The 23783-nt window shown below is 52.4% G+C and overlaps 1 protein-coding gene across 1 annotated transcript in view; it reads right to left on the bottom strand.

The window, feature by feature from the left end:
• Window positions 1-4988: 4988 nt before the first annotated feature.
• The window catches only part of LOC308640485 (kelch domain-containing protein 4-like), a gene marked incomplete at both ends in the record, with an annotated part of 43349 nt that continues 24554 nt past the window's right edge, over window positions 4989-23783 (bottom strand). The window contains 3 exons of the mRNA XM_081312376.1: window positions 4989-5174; window positions 9261-9420; window positions 18281-18417. Of these exons, the coding sequence (XP_081168502.1) occupies window positions 4989-5174; window positions 9261-9420; window positions 18281-18417 (483 nt within the window). The remainder of the gene's footprint in view (window positions 5175-9260; window positions 9421-18280; window positions 18418-23783) is intronic.

Raw genomic sequence — 23783 nt, 5'->3', positions numbered from 1 at the left:
GAGGGAATCCACCGCGTCCGGACCGCAGGACGGCCAGCCGCAGCCACGGTGGACTCTCCTGTCCCCCTGGGAGCGCTGGAAGATGGAGACAAGGTCGCAGTCCACCGAACTGGATACAGTGTGGGGGACAGCCCTCCGGGGATGGAAATGGGCACAGTCTCCAGCAGAACACTGGCATCTCCAGCAAAGGGCAGGCCGAGGGACATCTCGGTCCATCTCAGACTCACAGTCGCCCTTCTGGGAACTCATCCTGAAGACAGATTTGTGCCAAAGGTCAAACCTCGAGGTTACCAGGCCATGACTGCAGGTGGCAGGAAATGGCAGAGCTGCTCCCTCTCAGCTCGGGCAGAATCCAGGACCTGAGGCACCCCAGAGGTGGCCTGCGATGGCTGGCATGGAACCGTCTCCAAGGTACAGCACGAGGTCCTGGAAACAAACCCGAGACAGAGCACATGACGGTGGGTGGCGTTCGTGCCCCAAGTTCCTCAGCTATTTGGGGGCGGGAGACCTGGGGTGGGGGAGGCTGAGCTTCCTCATCCCGAGGTCCTTGACCGCACTCATTCAGATTCTGTCAGATTTTTAAATATTCACACGGCACAATGAGATGCTCTGGAGATAAGGCAATTGAAATACGCAGCTCCTCTGTGACCCGCGCACCTTCACGTGGCCTGAAGGGAGTCTCCTAGAGTCTTAGGAGCCCATGTCGTCACAGCCACGCGACACGTGAGTGTAGTGTGGATATTCCCCCTGTGCTGATCCACCAGCCGGCCAGCACTCAGACAGCAGGTTCTGGGCTCCAGGTTGTTAGACTGGGAGCTCAGCTCGCCCAGGGCAGGCACAGAGCACCAGGAGCATTCGGGCTGGTGTCAAGTGGGACCCCTCAGCGATGGACACAAGAGCCCCTCAGCAATGGACACAGGAGCCCCTAGGGATGGACACAGGAGCCCCTCAGGGATGGACACAGGAGCCCCTAGGGATGGACACAGGAGCCCCTCAGGGATGAACACAGGAGCCCCTCGGGGATGCACACAGGAGCCCCTAGGGATGGACACAGGAGCCCCTCGGGATGGACACAGGAGACCCTCAGCGATGGACACAGGAGCCCCTAGGGATGGACACAGGAGCCCCTCGGGGATGGACACAGGAGACCCTCAGCGATGGACACAGGAGCCGCGGGATGCGCATGGGGAAATGCTGTCACAGTAATGGCACAGGGACCTGTGTTTCTGTTCTGCCCCTTTTTCTCTGAGACAGGTTCTACTTTCCTAATATTCTGAAAATCCTGCCCGTCACTGTATGAGGTGGCCACGCCTGTGACCCCTACCAGCTGGGAGCTGAGGCATCAGGGGCAGTTCCAGGACAGCCAGGACAAGTTGGTTTGGTCCTGTGTCGAAATAGACATGAAAAGGTCTGGTGCAAGGCGCACCTGGCCTCATCCTCAGTCCCTCCACCACAGTCCCCCCCCACCGCCTGTCCTTGTGGACCAGCTGGGCAGGGGTGGGAAGGGCCCACTGTGGTGGGCCATGAGGTGCCATCCAGGGTGAGGGCACATGTGCTGTGGGTTGCCCGTGAGGGGCGTTGGCTCTGGAGGGCTGGGACCTGGCTGCTGTGCTAAGGGCCTGGGGCCACTCGTATGGGCTGCCCAGGATTTCTGCTTCGGGCCAGTGTCTAGCACCTCAGTCTTGCTGCCACGGCTGGTGAGCCCCTGCAGGCTCACACAGCCCATCCCCGGCCAGAACCAAACAGGAAATAAGTGGCCGGGGAGAGCCTGTCCCCACCTCTGACCTTCCTCCCAGGTGGCGGCTGGCTCCGTGTCCTCTGCCTGCCCGATCAGGTCTGACCCTGGGTCCAAACCCCCCTTTCCATGAGGACGCCAGTCACGCAGGGTCAGCATCTGCCCTGATAGCCGCGCGACCCCCGAGCCAGGTCCCCATGTGGGGACGTGGGCTTGGGCCCCAGGGTGTCTGTCGCAGGGCACAGTTCAACCCCTGGGATTCTCGCCCGCCTTCGTACCACCTGAGAGCAGCCACAGGCAGGCCGAGGGAGCCCGTCCTCCCGGGGTGAGCGGGGCCTGCAGTGACGGGCACGAGTCCCTCTGCTTGCAGCCTGACCTCCTGCCTACCCGCTGCGTCTCTTCACTTCCACGGGCCTCGGTTTCCTCACCCGGGGAGCTGTGGGGACTCCACTCCCTGCCTGTGCCCCGTGGCCCTGTTCCTGGTGTGCCCTCATAGCTGGGCTCCCAGTCAGCCCATGATGCTCTGTCCACGGCCGTCCCCCACCAGCCCTGTCTCTGATGTCACGGCAAGTGTTCACCCAGATGGGTGCGGATGAGGGGGACAGATGCGGGGGATGGGGAGGGAAGGAGAACCCGGATCCAGAGGTCTGTCAGAGGCTCCCTGCCTGGCCTCCAGGTGGCCCCGTTACTGTCCAGCTCTGGCCCCTCACCTGCCCTGTGTCCTGGACTCTTCCTGGGCCCCCAGCAAGCAGCTTAACCTCATCTGCAAAATGCGGGCCTTCCTGAGCCCATGGGGGGCTGCGTGGGAGGGGCTGAGCCAGGCAGGTGGCCCCCGCAGCCTCAGGGAGGGGGTTCCCCGAGTGTCCCCTGCAGTCCTTGGCCAGGAGGTTGAAGCAGGACAGTGACATGAGGAGAGTGAGGGATGCTGGTGTTTGTTAACTGGTTTCCTTGGGCCTCGGCGGGAGCCTGGGTGGAGCCTGGGTGGAGCGGGTCTGGGAGGCAGTGGCGCTGGCCTCGCGCTGCTCCCCCTCCACTTAGCGCCCTCGATGGCCACGCGAGTCTCTTTAGCTGGAAGCAGCTCCTCGGTGTTGACTAAAGCCCGCGAGAGGGTGGGTGGCTCCGCCAGTGCCGTGCAGAGGACCCTGCTCAGGGACTGGCCCCTGCCTTGTCTCACCTGGATCTGGCTCTCGCCCACCAGCTTTTCTTCAAGGGAAAGGCGTATCTATGTTGCCCAGAGATGCTTTGTCCCTCCACTGTCTAGATGATGGGGACGCAGACAGGGTGGCCCTGCTTTCCTGGGACTCAGGATTAGCAGGAGACGGCTCGGCACGCCAGCAGTTGACGGAGAGGACGGTTCTGTCTCAAGGCAGATCTGAGGCTTCTCGAAGCTCTGGGCAGGGATCTCACCTCAACTGCAGGTGCACACAGGAAGGCTTTGGGGTGGGGCCGTGGCACCTGGGGTCTTAGGGAGAGCTGAGTCAGGTCAGGTGAGGGGGACAGAGAGGGGGAGAGAGCAGTGGGTCCAGGAAGAGCCACCGGCCTGCAGGGTACACGTGCTGTGTGACAAAGCCAGCCCTCGGCGGGAGGCCTGGGCTAAATCTATGAGGACGAAGGCATCTGTCCCTGGAGCGTGACTCGGGGGTCTGTGGGCTCCCAAGTGCTGCGGTTGACTAGCAATGCCTGCCGTGGTCAGAGGAAGGCAGGACGTGGCCACACACCTGCCACGGTGTGCCCTCCTCTAAAGTCCCAGGGGTAAAGCTGTTGTGGAAAAGAGCCAGTGGACCCGTGTCCTGAACCCAGGCTCAGCTGCCGGTGCTGCCCGTGGCATCAGAGTCAGAGGTGCAAACAGACATGGCAGAATGCCTTCCTCTCCCACCAGGAAGCCCCTTCCCTGCAGGCTCAGGAGACGGGCCGGAGGTGAAAAGGGCATTCTGAAGGCACCTGGAGCAGACTTCCTGCCTCTGGAGCCTCGCTGTGGCTCCGGGGCTTCCTCTGCCAGAGACCCCCAGGTCCTGCCCTGGCCCCCGAGTAGTACCTGCTCCCCGTCCTGGCAGGCACTGGAGGCAGAAGCCCCTCTGCCCATCCTAAAGGCCTGGGCGGGTGTCCTGGAGTCCAGCCTGAGCCTCCACAGCGAGCCTGGCCCCAGGAGGAGAGCCAGGCAGAGCCAAGGTGCCGGGCGCCCAAGTTTCCTGGGTGCTGACAGACGGCCACTTACCAAGGGCTGGGCTCACACTTGTTCTCCCGTGTTCTGTAGGGCACAGCGGCACAGCCTGTCATCCAGCTACTTGGGAGGCCGAGGAGGGGAATCCTGGGTTCTCTGAGCCTAGGCAACTTAGCAAACTCCCACAATAAAAAGGGCTGGGTGTAGCTATGGTAGGGTGGCTGCCTCATGGGCGCAAGGCCTTGGGTTCCGTCCCCAGCACCACATGCACAAGAGTCAAAACTGTCTCTCTGGACTATCAGCAGGGTGGAGGCAGGGTTGCTCCCTCTTGGGGGCTCCTTTCCTTCCAGCCTCCCAACAGGCACCCCTCAGGAACAAGCAAGATCTGCAGACGGCAGGCGACCCCGGGGTGCACGCAGCCCAGCTCTGGGGTCGACCGTCCCTCACCTGCCGGGGCACCCGCGTCTCCAGCAGCAGTTTTATCGAGTCTGTGTCTGACGGACGTTGGTGCCCTGGCACCTTTCTGGGGCTGCGTGGCTGTTTCTGTCACTGTCCTAGAGAGGTTCTCCTCATGGTGCCCGCGTCCGTGGTCACACGCCTTGTGCCTGTGTGCACAGGGCACCCAGTGCAGGCGCAGGACGTGCTGGCACTCACTGACACCCGCTGTGCAGACACACGCCTTCTTCCTGGGGTGCAGGTCCCCTGGCTCTGGTCCGAGCTGGGCACCATTCCGATCGTCCATCCTCGGCTTCCTTCGGTTGCATGGCCTCCCGGCTGGCCGGCCTGTGCCTGGGAACTCCCTGTTCTGGCCTGTGTGTGCAGTGCCCTGCAGGAGGACCCAGCTGCCTTTGCCCACTGGGTGCCTGGCCCCAGCTGGCCTCTGCCAGTAAAGTGCCTCCTCCTGGCTGTGGACGTCAGCCCACACCATCCCAGCTGGGCAGGGAGACCTGTCCCAGGCACATCTCCTCCCAGAGTGTGGCTCAGAGAGAGCGGGGTCACGGAGCTCATCCAAGTTTTTGGCGGCCACCTCTGCTCCACGTTGCAGAGCTGGTCCTGGGGGCCACACCCATAGGGCCTGCTGGGCGCAGATGATCAGCCTGTGTGCAGGGCGCGAAGAGCAGGAAGAGTTGTCAACACAGCCACATGGAGTGGCTTGCCCTGCCTCTTGTCAGAGAAGACGCTGGACGCCACCTGCCCCACACCATCCAGGTCCACCTGGGAAAGGGCCGCCGTGAGCCACACTGGGCCCTGCTGCGTGGACTCTGCTGCACTCACTTTCTGTGGCCGCAGCAGCCCCCATCAGGGTCTTCGCAGAAACCCCCAGAGCCCGTCGTTTGTACAGTGAGTGTGCATTAGTAACAGTGAGGAAGCCCCGGAGTCCTGGGGGGGGGGAGATTCCTCCAGGTCAGAGCCTGGGCTGCCCCCTCTTCTGAGCCAAGTGCAGGGTGAGCAGCCCGAGGACAGCGAGCCCTGGCTCTTCCAGAAGGGCCTCCTCTGCTCTCCAGCCTGGGCTCGGAGTCCCCAGCCTCACCTCCCCAGGACTCAATCTCTTGATCACTGTGTGCCTCCTGCTCGGGGCCTACCCCAGACCCGGGGACAAAGGTGACCGGGAGCTTCCTGGGGGAAGTTGAGACGCTCAGTCTCTGGGTGGAGGCCTCAGGAACACTCGCCTGGGCAGATTCAAGTCTCCCTTACCAACTGACAACCCTGTGAGGCAGGAGTTCCCAGCAAGAACCCGGGATTGGAGGGGACCGGGCCCAGCTGCCCAGCAGCCGTGTGGTGCAGCCTGAGGTCAGCCCTGGCCCAGTGCCAGCATTTCACCCGAAGCAAAGGGGCTGGGTCCTGAGACAGTGGCAGGTGTTTTGTCCGCATTGAATGGTGGCTTAGAACCTCACAGGTCACTGGTGGGACTGGAGGGAAAGGTAAGGGCACAGGGTCTCCCTTGGGGGTGATGCAATGTTGGAGGTGATGGCTGCACCCGCGCTGAAGGCCAGTGGGTGGTGTCCCTCCATGTCATGTGACTTCCACTTGGTGAGGGAAAAGTAAAAAGAAAGAAAACCTTAAAAAGTCTGTTTGGCATGAGGTTTCCAGAATGAGTGGAGACAAAATGGACTGTTGGCTGGGAGGGGGTGACCGATAGAGGCCACAGGTCCCCTTGGGGCAGGAGCACCTTGGACGGTGGCACAGCTCTGCGTGCCTGGGAGCCACCCTGAGGCGGGTGCAGGCCTGTGGGTTCTTTCTCAGTGAAACCACTGTGGCTAAGGAGACCCAGAGACCATGGCAGGGAGAGGCTGCCCGGCTGGGCGGTCAGTGAACTGGGGGGTGCGTCGCTTGCCTTGGGTCCTTGGCCACCCAGGCTCCCTGAGGCTGCAGCCAGGCCTGGTGTCTCCACAAGGGCAGGCCATGTTGGACCAATGCGTTGTCAACTTTGCAACCTTGCAGACCTCAGGGCACCCCGCTGCTCTTGCTGGTTAGTGGGGCTGTCCATCTGGGCATCAGAGGAGGCACTGAGCAGCGGCAGGCAGGGGTGGCCACCCTGAGGCTGCCAGACTAGGGTGAGTGTAGATGTCCCGCAAAGTCCCCAGGTGGGGACTGCAGCAGAGAGCCCCAGGATCAGCACACAAGCTGAGCATCTGCGCCCAGCGGCCTGCAGCAACGGCTGCCACCGGCTCGTCAGAGAGAGTAAGTCAGGTATTGATGAGTGCTTTATTAACAGGTTTATCTCTGACTCCCTGCCCCCATTTTGTGTGATTACAAACACCAGATTCTCAAGGAATCTTCTAGAAGGTGGTCCTCATATTCCATGGGACATGCAGCCATAACTATGTTGAGAAATTACAGATTCTCCCATTTCCAAGAAATAAAACTATGCGAGGACAGAATCTTGCCAACGCTAAATTCCGGCCCAGGGCTTCCTCCCGGGTCTCTGGGGCTTCCTCCCAGCAGTATGGCAGAGCCAGGGCAGGAGCCTGGGAGCCACGGGCTCCTCTGCCTTGCTTCACTTCCTGGAAGCATGTCTGGTGGCGGTTTATATTTCTGTGTCTGCATCCATGACAGAGTCACCTTCTCCAGGAAAGTTGTTCCTGTTAGCACCGAGGGATTTTGAAGAGACCAAACCCGGTTCCTCCCAAGATTCGAGGGTTTCCAGGCTTAGCCCGTGGACCCCTAGTGACAGGTGCTGCAGGGAGAGGGATCAGGCAGCTTAGGGCTACAGAGGACTCAGAGTGTCCCCAACAGGCGTCCAACCCAGTCCTGAGCATGCTGGTGTCAGGGGCAGGGCCTTTGGCAGGTGACCAGGTCACGAGGGTGCAGACCCCACAATGGGATCAGCGCCTTCTAAGAGGAGGCCCCAGAGAGGTCCCTGCCCCTTTCTCCATGCAAGGACACAGTGGGAAGGTGTCATCCGTGCGCTAGAAAGCGGGTTCTCCCTGCTGGCACCTGGATCTTAGACCTGCAGTCCCCAGACTGGGGCCGGGGTGCCTTGGCCACTGTGGCCTTGGCCAGCCTGCAGGAATGAGTGGGACGAAGCCACCAGAGCAGAGCTGGGGGCAGCCCACAGCCGCCCAGCTCGCTTGCCGTCACATGGGCACTGGCGTCTCCTTCTGTCAGCGGGGAGCCCGCCCACCCACACCTAGGGTCGTCCTGGGCCAGAGTTGATGGGGGGTGCTGACACATGCGGACTCAGCACCTTCACACTCCATAGACGGGGCAAGTCGATGGCAGAACAAAACACAACAGCTGAACTACCAAGTTCACGAAACACGAGAGGCTCTCCCTCACTGAAGGTAGACAGGTCTTCTGAGGTATGGAGAGCAAAGACCTTAAAGCACAACAAACCAGACTTTATCAAGGCAGAGCTTCTGCTCCTTGGCAGAACAGGGCCTGCCTCTTAAACCACAGTGAAGCTTCATGGGCAGAGGAAGCCCTGGTGGGGAGCCGGTTGCAGGGAAGACTTAGGGACACCAACAAGCTCACGAGAGGCACACAGCAGCAGGGTCAGAGGAATGCGGCCAAAACAGAGAGCCATGAGTGCAGAGGACGCTGCAGGACCCATAGGCAAGTGGTGCCAGGAAGGCAGAGCAACAGAACCGTCAGGCGGTTTGGGTATAACCTGCAAGCCCAGCTCCACTCAGGGACCCAGAAGGTTCCCTCCCTGGTACTTCTTAAGAGAAACTAAAACATTGCCAGGCGTGGTGGCGCACACTTATAATCCAGCAGCTTGGGAGGCTGAAGCAGGAGGATCGCCAGTTCAGGCCAGCCTCAGCACTGAGCAACTTAGCAAGACCCTGTCACAAAATATTTTTAAAAAGGGCTAGGGAATGTGATGTGGCTCAGTATTTATACATGCCTGGGTTCAATCCCTGGTACAAACAAAAACAAAAACAAAGATTGCATCAAAGTGCTCATGCAATGTCACACACAGTTGACTGAGAACAGCACAGGAGTCCATCGACACAATGGAAACAGAGGCGTGGAGGCAATGACCTGAACACTGCACAACAGGCACATCTAGCGATGAGAAGAAGCTCAGCACGTGCCTCTGGGGGAGGCAAGAGGTACAGGAGAGCCTGGCAGGATGAGGGTGGGCCATACCACATACACATCTATCACACACGCAGGTGGCCTTGCAGTCACAAAGCACCAACGATCTCTACTTGATGGTGTGCACTCATCAGAGTTTGCACTTTCCTGTGAACGATGTAGAAGATGACTGATAGGTAGGTACAGAGTGTGAACAGACCCCTGGCCAAACCAGCTGAGTAGAACAGACAGCCCAGGGCCTGTGTGGGCATGCACGTAGTTGCTGTGCAGTCTGCAAGTTCACTGTGCATTTCAGAATCTCCAAAAGCAAAGGACTTAAAACCGCCATGTGATTCACAACCTGTTGAGGCTGGCCACATGCAGACAAGCAGCAGGGCAGGAGAAACTGCGGCCGGCAGAGGGCAGCCCACAGCCCCAGACCAGGACTCCAGTGCACATGCCTAGGAACATGTTGCTGGTGCCGCTTACAGATATAAGAATAAAAGTCTGTCAGCAGGGATCCCCAGGAAGATCAACGAGCCCCGCCTGTTCTACGACAGAATACCACATGGTTGTCAGTCTCTAGGCCTTAGGGAGAAAGACCTCAAAACAGAATTAGTCACACTGCAGTGTTCTAGGACGATTCAGACTAGACCATCAAAAGGACTTACAAATCTCAATGTAGGTAAGACAAAGAGACTGACGTTATGTCTATCCATTTCAAATTCAACAGAGTTGTTTATATTAAACAAATATCGTCCTCTCATTTGGAAGCTTCCATTACTGATGACATTGACACACAGCAGACCGAAATTCCTCTACTTCCTGCACGCCAGGTCTCACCTGCTTCGAGTAGCCCCCATAGATGACTATGCTGCCCTGGGGAGTGATGGACATCTGGCAGCCTGACCTGGGCATGGGCCCGGTTCCTGACGGGGACAGCTTGCTCCACACAAAGGTATCCAGGTTGAAGGAATGCACGTCATTGTAGTAGATGTAATCCCTGGGTGGAACAGAGGAACACAGGCCATCACATTGGGACCACGGAGGACACAGGTCACTGAGAAGTGCACTTGATTTAAATTAAAGCTGAACTAAGTTATCTGTCTGCTCCACATGTGAACTCATATGAAGGACTGCAAACTTGTGAGTTTGCATTTGGAAACTAGAAATGATGCCAGCCCACAGAAGCAGATTAACTTAACCTGAAAGTCATACCACATTTCCTCTACCCACTGACAAAATGGCAATCTCCCAGATAATTACACTAGGTTATTCTGTGCGACTATAACACCAACACTGAGTTGTGGTGTCTGACTGAATCACGAGGGTGGAGCTATCCACAGCTTGGCAAGAACTGGGGCGAGACCCTGGACTGAAAGGGAGGGGTGTGAAGAGGGGGCACAGCATCCCCAGAACTGAAGGACAGAAGCAGAGTCCGTGTCCACAACCTAGGCACGGCACGAGGAGCAGCCTGGGGCCCCACCTGGCTCAATGCCCAGGGACATTGCACAAAAAGACAGCCCATAGACAGAACTTGGAAGGGGAATGAGGAGACTTGCTGTCACCAGGTAACTGTCACAGAACAGGACATTGCTCTCCAGCTCTGCGTGACACAGCATTCAACAAGAGGCAAAGGAGAGGATCTACCCTGGTCAGAAGTAACCATTGTTCCTTGGAATGCAAAGAGCAAGGTGGCTCGACAACACGTGCAAAGTGACAAATCCTGCATGAGAATGCAGGTGCCAGGCGGGTCACTCCCCATGCACACCGCAGCTGTGAGGATGGGCCTCGGCCTGCTGGCTGCCACTCAGACTTACGCCTCCCACAGAGGACAGACTACCCTACTCATGCTGGGCGCTGTCAGTAATGGAATTCTATGCTGCAGGTCAGCTAAGAGCAATGCTCCCAAGCAAACGCAGAGGGTTGGCATTTGGAAGTCAAACCACATCTCCTAGAGCATCACTGCCTTTCTGTAGGTCTGAAATACATCTTAGATCATTTCAAACAAGATAACATATAGTTTTTAAAAAATGTTCTGATTTTAAAATGGATACAAGTTAAAACCTCTGCAAAACTTGATTTAGAACCTGGAAACAAAAAGGAAGGGCTGGCTAATCTTGCCCTGCACACAGCAGGTAATCAGTGCACTGCCAACTCATTCCCCAGCTGCCCTGCATGGTTGCCAAGCTATATGTGCCCAGAGAGCTGGCCCTGCTTTCAGAGGGCAGTATTTTCCATGTTTACTCAGAATGGTAAAAGGTCTGCCCCTAAATGCTCCAGGAAAGACTTCTGCTGTTGGTACCAACCTTGTGCTCTCATGGAATCCACCAAAAAGGATTAACTGTCTTTTCCACACCACCATCCGATGTCCACTCCGGCCAGAAGGACCCCCAGCTGATCTAAAATAAAGGGGAGGGGGAGTTATTCCAGTTGCTTTTTAAAAAATGACATTTTTACATTTTTTTGTTCTAAGTACTTGATGAGTACCATTTAATTTGATCACAAGCTACTAAAACCATCCTGACAGTCTAGCTAGCTATTATAAAACTTCTAGTATAAAACAGAAGAAAATCTCTGTGGCCTTGAAGTAGATAAAGATTTATTGGGCAGAACATAGTAAAGTAGGTTCCATCTAATAAAGAATGTCAAAATGCATGCACCACTGAGCCAGGTGCATGCATTTTGACACCACTAACAGGCGCACACACAATTCCATCTTAATGCTATAATGAATAACCCCATAAAACACTGGCACAACTGGACAGAGGGCATGCACCCGCGATCCCAGAAACTCCCAGGTCGAGGCAGAAGGATCCCAAGCCTGGGGCCAGAGCAACTTAGTGAGGCCTTCTCTCAAATTAAAGGGCTGGGAGTGTGGCTCAGTGGCAGAGTGCTTGCCCAGCAAGTGTAATCCCTGGCAGAGAAAAAAATCCATAAAACAAAAACGGCAAAAATATGAATAGAAAGTTCATAAGGTATCAGTGGAAAAAAAAAGAAAGACGTAAAAATGGTCAATAAAAATACAAAAACGCTCAACATATCATTAGTGGTCAGGGAATGCAAACTAAAGCCACGCAGCTTCCTGCCACCACCATGAGAGCATGTGAGAAGAAACGCCACGTGTCCATCAGCACTGGAGGAGCCTGAGCCCTACAGTCACTCTGAGGGCTTCCTGCACACCAGGAAGAACTGGGTCACACGAAGGCTAACACACACTCACAGAGGCTTTCTCCCAATCGCAGGGTGCAGTGGAAGGTGGACACTCTGGGCAACACACACACATCTCCAGACACAGCCAGTGCTGACAGAGCTCCAGACCATGCATGACCCCACTTACACGAGAGCTTCACAAGATTAACCTGGGGCTGATGGCAGCTGCAGGGGACGGGGCTGGGAAGGGACTTGGTGGGGTGGTGGACATGTTCTGCATCTCAGTTGCAGCAGCTGACACTCACCTACCTGTATACCCAGAAGGTGTGCATTTTTTTGTAACTATACCTCAATAAAACAAACGTGAAAATACACAGCAATAAAAAAGCAACAGAAAAAATAAGTAATTCTTAAGAATATACAAATAATAGAAACCAAAAACATAATCAACCTGTAATTAAAGAAAGACAGATCAAAGTAGACAGACCATGCACCTCCATCTGAGCAAGAGTTTTAAAATTCAGATTAAGATATTTCTCCTCACAGGAAGTGCTTGTAAAACAGTAATGGAAAAGCAGGTGACTCAACACATCTCTAAATGGGCTTCCAGGGGCTTCATTTCTCTCCAGCTTCTTGCATTTCCTGAGCCTTCTCCAGTGAGCACAAGCCTGGCTCACACCAAGAGAGGGCGTGGCTGCAGGCTGCAGCACAGCACAGGGAGTCTTGCCTGGAGAGCTAGAACAGCTAACACCAGGGCAGGGTCTTGTCAAGAGCCAGCAAGGCCACCAAGGGACGATCCCAAGACCGTGGCAAAGGATGAGCTTCAACCACCTGGCCCTCCCACTGACCTCGAGATGGCTCAACTCTAGGCTGCAGAGCGGTAGTCACAACCTGAATCACACATGTTGACACCTATTTCTACAATGCATTATTTCTCATTTATTTTTGTGCACGCTATACAGCTGTCCCCCAAATGGACATGTAAAATTCCACAAATGGCATGTGCCCTACAGAATCTCACAGCCTCGCTGTCCACAGAATGTCAGCGGAGGCAAGCACTCCTCCTGACACTGCATCCTACAGGCCTCAGCCCCTCAGGGGGCCTCATCACCTACTGACGCCTGGGGGGACCACAGTGTAGCAGAGCCTTCTTTCTCTTCTAAGGGGGCTTTTCAGGCCCAGCTCCTATATCTTACACTTACATAAGTCTTACATGTAAATTCCATGTTGAAAGATTTGGTTCTTTGAAGATGGATTTGGATGCTGAAGTTGTTAACCAATTTACCTGCTTTCTGTCCTGGCTTTCTATCACCCACGAATTTAGTAACCAGGTTTTTTGCCACAATTCACAATCACAAATATAAAATGTGACAGGGCTCAGAAGAGAGGGTCTGGGGCATACTATGACAACACCACAGGAGGCTTTCTGGGAACTATCTGGCTCTCACCACAGCACAGGCCCAGCTCCCAGTGAGCTGCCCCTGTCCCAAGGCAAAGGACAGTGCAGACACATGCCCTCCACACACTGGGCACAGGGCCACGTTCCTTTCTGAGAAGTGTTTTGATATGTCACTTTATAAGAAGGATCCAGGGAAGAGACTTTCATTCAACTCTAAGCCACTGTGCTCACAGGTACGTCTACTCCACAACAGACACAGAGGAGACCCTGGATGCTTCCAGTGTCCGTCCAGTAATGGGAGCCAAGGCCCATTGGCCAGCTGGTTACCTCTGACCCACAAGAGCCCATGAGACTGGGGACTGATTTCTGCCAGCTTCCTGTACAGAAAGCCCCTGGGTGTCTCAGCCTCCAGCTTTGTCAGGAATGAAGGACTCAGCCCAATGTTTCGGGGCAGCAGTCAAGTGCCACTGTGTAGCTAAAAGAATGATCTATTTCCCTTTGGAAAATAAAGCCACCCCTTCCCAAAAAAGACAAGAGAAGAAAAGAAGGCCAGGCTTTTCAATTGCTGTCAGTCCTAAATGTAGAGTCCTCACGAATCAGCGTGACCCACTCAGGCAGATGTCTATATACAGTACAAATATAATGCTGTGGGTGCCAGAGCACTCAGCTCATTGGGGGATGTGCACAGAATGGCATTCCCATGGGGCATACTGCCAGCCATTGTCACCAGGCCACCTACTGGGCCACTGTGATGACATTCACAGGAGATGTCTGAGCATCAGATAGCTACACAGGCTCAGCAAGCAAACAGCCGAGCACTCAGCACACGTGATAAAACTCACAACTATAAACACACAGTACAGCCCCGAGGCCTTTGATGGGCAAAGGAACAGCTCCTATCATGACCCTGAGATTCGAGGTCACACAGCTCATCCAACAGGGAACGAGGTCCAGTAGTGCACCCTGCAAGCACAGGCCCAGGACAGCCCAAGCAGGACACAGTGCAAGAGCAGGCCCTTCTGTTCCCCAAAGCACTCCTCTGCAGCTCGGCCCTACTTTTCCTGCACCACACCCACCAAACAAGCGAGGGTATTCAATCCCAGCAGGCAGGATCAGTAGCCATCTCTCAGATTCAGGCAGCCTGGACATACAATGTCCCTGTGTTGCTCAAACCAAGACTATTAACAGTGAAAGCACCACTGGTACAGTGCTCATTCAGGATGGGCACGGTTCTCCTGTGTGCATTTATACCTCATGGTGCACGTATTACCTTTATTCCTATTTCACAGATGAGAAAATCGAGGCCCACCTATAAGCTAAGAAGCCCAGCAGGCAGTATATGGCAGAGCCAGAACTTAGACCATAACAGTGTGGTGTCAACCACCACCAAGCTCAGGCCTCAGCACCTGCAGATGTGTCAAAAACTGGCTACCGGTCCTAACACATTTTAAACTTCACATATCCCATGCTTTACCCCCTTAGTGTTGCTACAAACTGGTCACACTCTAGCCACAATGAGCCTCCTTACACAGCAGAACAGCTGCAGACATGTAGCAGGCAGTCCACACCCAAGAGACGTGCAGGCCATGAGCTGACCCAGCTCACCTGGGCAGAGGAAGCATCTGGGTGCCACTGGCAGCTCCACACTGGAATGTGGCACCACTGACTCCAGCCGACGCCTTGCTGCCCTCCGCACAGGGCTGAAAAACACCTCCGATTCGTTTTGCTAACAAGTCTTTTGTAGGCACTAACAAGCTGCTTTACCACGTTGACACTCAGAGGATTTAGCTGCAGACCAAATGCTGGCTCCTTCCTCAAATCAGGAAGAAACAGCACGCGCGTGCGCACACACACACACACACACATATTAACAAAATTTTCTTGCTCCTCTACTAAGCAATTTGATGCATATAAACATGTGGAAACCACCCAAGGGTCCAATAACAGACGGATGGACACCCAGGTAGGGGACTGTCATTCATCCCTAAGGAGGAACAAAGATCTCACACCTGCTACAATATGAGCGACCTTGATGTGTGACACCCAGTGACAGCAAGCACAAGAGAATAGACGTGTACTGCCGGACCTCATTCATGTACAATTCCCAGAACAGGCAAACCCACGGAGACAGACAGTGGGGAATTGAAAGACCGAGGGAGGCTGCGAGGAAAGGCATGGAGTTTCTCTTCAGGTGGATGGGAATGTTCTAAATGACAGTGCTGGCTGCATACTCCGAACATGATAAAACAACTGAACTGTGCATTTTTTAAGGAGTCACTTATGGCATGTCACACAGCAAAGCAGCCACAAAACCCACTGAACAGGTGTTGTTGCGTGATAGCCTCTGTTCAGCAACTTGCCAGCAGGGGAAGGCGCCTCCTGCTGTCCCTGCCTCCTCCCCAGGGGCCAGGCCCTGGCCCCATGGCCCACCTATCTTGTGGAGAGACATCTGCAGAGGCCAGTGGCCAGGCTTTCTGTTGCTGCGGGTCCAGCTGCTCTGCTGGTGAACAGACAGACCTTCTACGCAGCCTCATGCTTGTTCCCGGCCCTCTCTCTGCAGCCCACCACCAAACAGGAGCCCGAGCCCCACCCTGATGACTGTTCCCTCCCCTCACTGGAGACGACAAACATGGCTGGCACACAGAAGCTATGCTGCCGACTCAACCATGGGCCCTTCTCACTCCAGACAGCCTGAAGGAAATCTCCCAACAGCTGCTAAAGCAGTCATATGTGTCTGACATCCTCAGAGGAAGCGGGAGCTGACACTGCACTAGCACTAGGGTTCTCTGATAGGGGTATGACACCAGTGCCCATCACGCTCCCAAGCATAAGTGACCACTCACTGTCAAGGTAATGAATAAACACCCACTGGAACAGAAAGAGCAAGAGGCTGGAGATGCCACAGGAATGGGTGCTGGTCACATCAGTCAGCACGGAGTCTGGAAGATGCTTGCCCATCACACAAGGGTGCCACAGCACAAAGCCTCACCCTGTGCCGCAGCAGACTCACGGCAATGTACACCGTTGTCTATCACCAGACAAGGAAAGGACAGGACCACCTATAAGCACTGCAGCAGTAGCTTTCAGAACATACAGGTCAAATGCAGGACTATTCTGTAACAAGTGAATGGACCCCGGCCACATGCAAGAGACGAGTCTCTCAAGATTCACATTTGTGAGAGAATGTATTCTGATGAGCCCATGTAGAGGATGCATGAGCCCAGCAAGACAAACCCAGCATGGCAGGCCACAGTCAAAAGTGAAGTAGACGGGAGAGCCTCATTTTCCTGACTTCCAAATTAATACTCAAAATGAGCTCTCTCTCTCCAATCCAAGATGCTCACATGTGCCCCTCCTGGACCAGGGATCGCACCCTGGCTACCAAGGCCAGTATCTCTGGATCTGTCCACCTTCCCTGTCTCCCTCATCAGCAAACACTCAAGCCACTCAGAGTCAGAAACTGCCGCAGTCTGGCTGGGCACAAATCACGAGCCACTCAAGCAGGAACAAACTTTATTTCTGAACTCCACCAGCACACTCCACACACGTTCCCCGGGAACTCTCCCGAACGCCACCCACGCCGCTCCTTCAGGAACACACCACACACCAACCGGAACTCCCTCTCCCGGGCTGCGCGCACACTCACTCTTGGAACCCCGGGAGAACTCAACGGGAACTCCAACGTAGCAGGCGTCCGATGCAGCAAGAGCCATCCTATTACTGGACAGTAAAGGCCTAATATATAATTGAATCAATCCAGCATCATCTTAATGGCTCGCCTCTCAACCAATACTACTGGCAAAATGCCAGGGGCCATTCCGACTCGGCTGTGGCTCTCAACAAGAAACCATCACCAGCTAGCTCCACACAGAGATCTATACAGAAAAAATAAAGCGCATAAAGTAGCCACCGTCCTGCAGGCTGCCACCAAGGAGCAAAAAATGGCAGCTACATTTAAGGTTTGCACTCTCACCTGAGTTTAAAAAAAAAAAAAAAGCCTTCCCCACTTTGTGCAATACACTTTAAACCTCTCCTGTTTTCACAATAGGAAGCATCTAAGTAATGAGCTACTTGCTAGTACCACCTCCTGCTTAAGCCAGCTGCCTCCACATCCTGCAGATGCAATCCAGCCCAACTGCTGGAACACACTGAGGTGAGAAGGACAGTGGCAGGGCCACCCCGAGTGACCACACCTCAAGAGTGCTCCTGTGTCCTTGGAAGAGAAACGAAACAGCAAAGCCTGCAGACAGGAGAAAATGTTCATGCCACAAACGGCTCAGAGTGTCACTGCAGCCACGTCCCACAGCAGTGCCACTCAACGGTAGGCCTGAGGGGAGCTACCAGGTGAAGCGAAAGCTCTCGAGGACCTGCTACCTGTGCCCGCCTCAGTTATGGATGGAAACTGCTGAGGCTGATAAAATTTACTAAACATCAAGAATACGTTTTTCAAAAAGGACCCAACAAGCAAATAAGCACAACTGGGTTTTGAAAGGAATAATTAAAGCAAAACAAAAGAGAATAAACATGGTCTGGGTCTACACAAATTTGAGTTAAGGTTCAATATATAAGTGGCAAAAACAATTTTTAGTATGAAATAATTTCCTGATTGTGGTGCCTCCCGAGTAACCTTTCCCAGTGCCGCCCAAGAAAGGGAAGTGCAACTGGGCTCCTCAGCCCTGTGCTAATGTCGGCCTGTTGGAAGCCTGGCCAACACGGCTGTGGGCTGTACCAAGCAGGCAGAAGCGGCACACCTTTCTCTGTCTGGGGAGGCAGAGGATATATTACCAAAAGAGCCTGGTAGAGCCTCCATTCTCAGTGGCTGCTGCCAGGCCCAGCTGCCAGGGCTGTGCAAACCACAGAACCAGCCTAGCTTCCTGAGGAGGAACATACAGGCTGGTCCCTTGTCCCTGCGCCACATTCCCACCCGCACCCCACTCAGAAGGAGCACTTCCTTTGAGGAAAGCACACCCAAGGGATCGGCTTTGTTTCTGGCATGCTTGAGCCCCAGAATTGCCTTACCACCCCACACCTGGGAAAAGACAGAGGGCCCACCGCAAGGAGCACCAGAGGTGACGTGGGAGGAGCACAGAAACAGGCTCGAACACACTGCCAGTGCAGCCCGGGCACCACTGGGCAGCCAGCAGCCTTCCCCATCCAGGCCTCCCTGTGCAGGTCCAGAGAGCATGAGCCTTTCCTCCACAGCTCAGTCACCACTGGGGCCTACAACCAGGGCCCCACCAGCCCTGCTCCCTTGTGCAGAACTTGGCACAGAAGGGCAAGTCCAGGGCTCGGCTCCTGTCCAGGACCTTACCTGACTTGCTCCCACGTCTTGGTGGCCAAGTGCAGGACCCAGAGGTCCTTGTAATGGTAGAACTGCTCTCCATCGGGAGACGCAAACTCCCCACCGAAGACCCACAGCTGTCCGCCGCCCTGAGGTACCACCACAGTCTGTCAAAAGAAAGGCAACAAGTCAGGCCAGGCAAGAGAAGCTAGCCAGTCCCAGAGGGCCAGAGAGCTTGGGAACCAGCCAACATCTCCTGCCTCTGGGGAAAGAATCCTGAAATCCTCTGCGAGGCACACTGTCCTCAGTCAGAACTCCACTACACTTTCATGCCCTCCCAGATTGCAAAATGAGCTTCCACTTAAAGGCACACAATGCCATAGCCTGTTAAAATGGAGCATAATAATAGTTATAACACAAGCCAACCCTACTTTCTCTTTATTAAATATCTACAATAAAGCTGTTTCAATCCTCATTACCCTTTCCTAGCACTACACACCTAAAACTACCCCCAGAAATTAAAAAATGCACGTGTAATACAGAAACATCTGTGGAGTGTCACTGACGTTCACTTCTGAGGACTGAAAGGTAGGAGTGGCTATGCTTTGAAAGGCCCTCCCATCCACACGACAGACTGAAAACAGGCTCTCTCTGGTGCTGTGGTACTAGGGCTCCACCCTCACCAGTGATCAGTGATGGCAGGGGGGCTTTGTCAAAACAGTGGGCTCTCTTGATGCTCAATGCCCTCTGCCATGTTATAACATAGCACCTAAGTCCTCACCGGAGACTGGCACTCAGCATTGAACTTCCCAGCCCCAGAACTGTGAGAAATAAACCTCTGTTCTTAATACAACTACCCAGACTATGATACTGTGTTACAGTACACAAAATGGATCATGACGAGTGAAAGCTGGGGTCTCTGGACCACTACCATGGGAAGCGTTCCCTGGGCTGAACAGTGCAAAGGACCCGAGGATAGCAGGGGGCAAACCCACAAGGTCTCCAACAGCTGCAGCAGGGGCACTCCTCAACAGTCATTAGACACTGCTAACAAAAAGGAGGACACGGGCTCTAGGCGTGAGGCCCACAGGACTTGCTCCTCTGGGGACTCTGGCAGTAGAATCTCCAGAGAAAGCCAATTCCACTGCTCTGGGCCCAAGGTGAGGCAGCACATCACGGGGAAGGGCCCAGCAGAGGACAGCTCCAAGTTCATGATGGTCATCAGGAAGCAGAAGGGGGAAGGGTCACGGGGCAGAGAACTCACCTCCTCAGCCACGCCTACTTGCCTACAGTTACCACCCAGTCCAGTCAGTCCACTCAAACCAGGATGGACTGATCTGGCCACCACTCTCACAGTCCACTCAAGACAATACTCACCCTCTGCTGAAAGATGGAAACAGGCAGCTTTTACAAAGCCCAGCACCTAACCACAGAATAGTAGTAGGAAAATGTGAACCCAGGAAGGAGAAAGCTCAGTCCACGGAACTGCCCTAGAAGTGGCTAGTTGGCACAGTGGTCAAAGTGGCAAAGATGGGAGAACTGGCAGACAAGGACTTTAAAACACACACTATGTTCAAAGATTTAAAAGAAAACAACATAAGAGAAATAGAAGCTGTGATCAAGAACCACACAAGTGCTAGGGCTTTTCAATACAGACTACAGAATGAAATACGTTTCATTAGTTCACAGAGCACAGACTGATCCTGGAGACGACAAACAGAAACTACACCAAATTAAACAGAAATTTTTAAAAAACCAGAGTGGGAGAGGGAAAGATTATCAGGCTGGATAACATTAAACAGTCTAACATATATGCAACTCAAAGAAAATCAAAGATAGAGCAAAACTGAACTGAAGGAAAAGCAATAATGAAGAGAAATCTTTTAAGCATCCTTGGGAAGGAAAGACAGGTATGAAACACACAGGCAAGTTAAGAACGAACGGCCAAATGGGCAGCCTGGTACAGGAGAGCTAAGGCTGGAGCCCTGGGGTGGGGGTGGGGGTGGGGGTGGGGGGTCAAAGGTAGAGGTCTGCACAGCAGGCTCAAGGCTTGGGCCCACCCAGCACGCACACATACACACACACACACACACACACACACACACACACACACACAAACAACCACGAGCCTCTCAAAAGAAAAAAATATCATAAAACAGGACCTCTCTCAAATGCTCAAAGAATACTGTTAACAGAATTCCATATCCAGCAAAAATAACCTTCAAAATGAAGACATTTTTCTCTAGCAAAGCTGAAAAAAACTTGTTTGCAGCAGACCTGTTCAAGAAATGACCAGAGACGTTCTTCAGACTGGGGACATTACCAACAGAAAACCTGGATTTATACAAAGGAATGAAGGATGCTGGAAAAGGTAAATAAGTCAACATAAGATTCTTTCTCCTTTTAAAATTTCTTTTAAAAACAAGTCTAAATCAAAAAGAGTAACACTGCATTGTAAGGTTTATAAAATACACAGAAGATATTTGTCAATAATAGCACAAAGAACAGAAGGAAACATGTGGGCCTCCACCATAGTTCTTCCAGTTTATGAGACGTGGCACAGTATTTGAAACAGACCACCATAAGATGAGCAAGTACACTGGAAACCACAGAGCAATCACTAAAACAAAACAAATGGGGAACTGCTGATAAGCCAAGAGGAAAATTAAAATGAGATATTAAAAGGCAAAAGAAGGCAGGAAGAAACACAAAGTATAGAAATACAGAACAGCTGGGACGAAACAGCAGGAACCTGATGACAGAATCAGTAATTACACTGAAGATGAGAAGAATACACACCAATTAAAAAGCAAAGACCACAGAGTTGGGAGCTGATGTGAAACACAACACAATCATAGCACTGTTCACAAGAAGTGCACTTTAAATAGTCAGGGGTCAAAAAGGTCAAGAGTCAGAGGAAGGAAAAAGTTGTAGCAGGCAATCCTGAGCCTGAGATAAGGAGGCAGCCCAGCGATAAGGAGGCAGCTCTGTAACCGCAGACAAAGGAACCTGAGGACAGCTAAGGTCATCAGGCAGAGTCAGCAAGACCAGGGAAGAACTAACCACCACCAGCCACCCCACCTAACAAGGCGCTGTATACAACAGCTAGAGAAAACAAGTGCTTCAGCAACCCGCACAGGACAGGCACCCAGACAGGACGATTTAGGCCAAAAAGTAAATCTCAAACATGAAAGGACTGAATCATACAAGGTGCTCTCCACAACAGAATTAGACACGAATAACAACAGGCCTCTTGAAAAATCCCCAAATATTCATAAATTAAACAACACCCTTCTAACCTCTGTAACCATGGGTCAAAGAAGACATCTAAAGCACCTTACTTCAATCAGAGTGACACAAAACACAGCAGCAGGTCCAGTGTACAAGGAGCAGTGAGGCAATGTCCAGAGGGACATGCACAGCTTTTAAGTGCTGTTAGGAACCATCTGAAAGAAGTCAGGCCTCCACCTTAGAAGCCTAGAAAAAACAAATCAGACTCAAAGTGAAAGGAAGGAAACAACAAAGTGTAGGAATTATTGAAAAGAAAAATTGTAAACAGAAATCAACAAATCCGACATGGCAGTCTGAAGATCCAGAGGAAAGGCCTGCCCCCCACCACAACCACCACCATCACCCTTGCAGCCTGGAGATTCCGAGAGCCAGCCACCAGGGCTGGGGTCCCTTTTTCACCAAAGCATGGCTCCACAGCCCAATATCAAGTGCCTATATAGGCTTCAGGCTGCCACTGCCATGTAACTGGGATAGCGCCGCTTCTGTCAAGGGACAACAATGAGGACCTGGTAAGATGTCACCAAGGTCCCTGTGGGCCTGGCTGCACCAGAGGTTTCTCTACTAGGGGTGCTAACAGTTATCATGTTGCTGAGGTGACAGGGAGTCTTGCTTGGGGTGGCCTCTCTCTTGTTTCTCCTACTAATAGCCACCTTCTTATGATCACCCTCTCACTAGTCATATAATCTAATACCTCCATATTCCACATCCTACCTCATGAACATCTCAGCCAACCCTCTAGCCCCCCCCCCTTCCACCACCAGAAACTGTAAACCATGTCACAAACCTATTGACTATAAGGTAGAAGATAGAACCAAACTCATCATTTCTGATTATAGTGACAAAACTCTAAATGTAAAAACAGAAGCTAACTGATATATGGCTGCACGTTGGGCACACTGAGTGCTGTAATATTGATCTCTCCTTTAAAAGTGAGGTATTGGTAACCTATGGGGACACTATAAGACAATAGGGCAGAAGCTGTGATACCTCGGATCTACACTGCAGGGGAGGAAGACACAAAGACATCATGAAAAAACAAGGGAGGAAAGTGTCCCCAACAAACCGAGATACCACAACAATAGACACCATAGATAGAGCAGTAGGTGAAATGTCAGAGAAGGAGTTCAGAACACACATAACTAAAGTGACCTGGGAGTTAAAGAATGACCTAAGGGAGCAGATACAGGCAAAAACAAAGAGATAAGAGAACAAAGAGATAAGAGAGCAAACACAGGCTGCAAGAGATTACTTGAAGAAAGAAAGATTACTGGGGGGAAAAACAAACAAACAGAAATCCTTGAAATGAAAGAAACAATAAGCCAATTAAAAACTCAACAGATAGTATTACCAACAGACTAGACCACCTGGAAGACAGGACCTCAGACAATGAGGATAAAATATACAATCTTGAAAATAAAGTTGACCTCACAGTGAAGATGGTAAGAAACCACAAACAGAACATCCAAGAATTATGGGATACCATCAAAAGACCAGATTTAAATTCATTGGGATAGAGGAAGGCTCAGAGATTCAAACCAAAGAAATGCACAATCTCTTCAATGAAATATATCAGAAAATTTCCCAAGCATGAGGAATGAACTAGAAAATCAAATACAAGAGGCCTATGGGACACCAAGTGTACAAAATTACAACAGATGTACACCAAGACACATGAAAATGCCCAGTATACAGATTAAGGATAGAATTTTAAAGGCCACAAGAGAGAAAAATCAGATTATTTATAAGGGAAGACCAGTTCGGATCTCAGCAGAATTTTCAACGCAGATCCTGAAATCCAGGAGATCCGGGAACAACATACACCAAGCTCTAAAAGATAATGAATGCCAACCAACAATCTTACATCCAGCAAAATTAAGCTTCAAATTTGATGAAATAAAAACCTTCCATGATAAACAAAGGCTAAAAGAATTTACAGCAAGAAAGCCTGCAGTACAGAACATTTTTGGCAAAATATTCCACAAGGAGGAGATGAAGAGAACAATGAAAATCCGCAAAGGGAAGAAATACAGTAAAGGAAAAGCCACCAAAGCAGAAACCAAGTCAAGCTGAATAACAAACAAAAATGACCGGTAACACAATTCGTGTCTCTCAACTCTTTTTGATAAATTTTTACACATAAAAATTTTAACTACAATGTCATCTGATTTTTCAGGTTTTTGTTTATTTTGTATTTTTTAATTTTCTACTTCTCTTCGAAAAGTTACCAAATATTTTCTTTCAA

Source organism: Spermophilus citellus (assembly GCF_964194105.1).
Source record: "Spermophilus citellus genome assembly, contig: SCAFFOLD_421, whole genome shotgun sequence".
In the NCBI taxonomy this organism is placed as follows: domain Eukaryota; kingdom Metazoa; phylum Chordata; class Mammalia; order Rodentia; family Sciuridae; genus Spermophilus; species Spermophilus citellus.
Note: the sequence above shows the minus strand (reverse complement) of the source record. Positions and strands in the feature narration are given on the sequence as shown.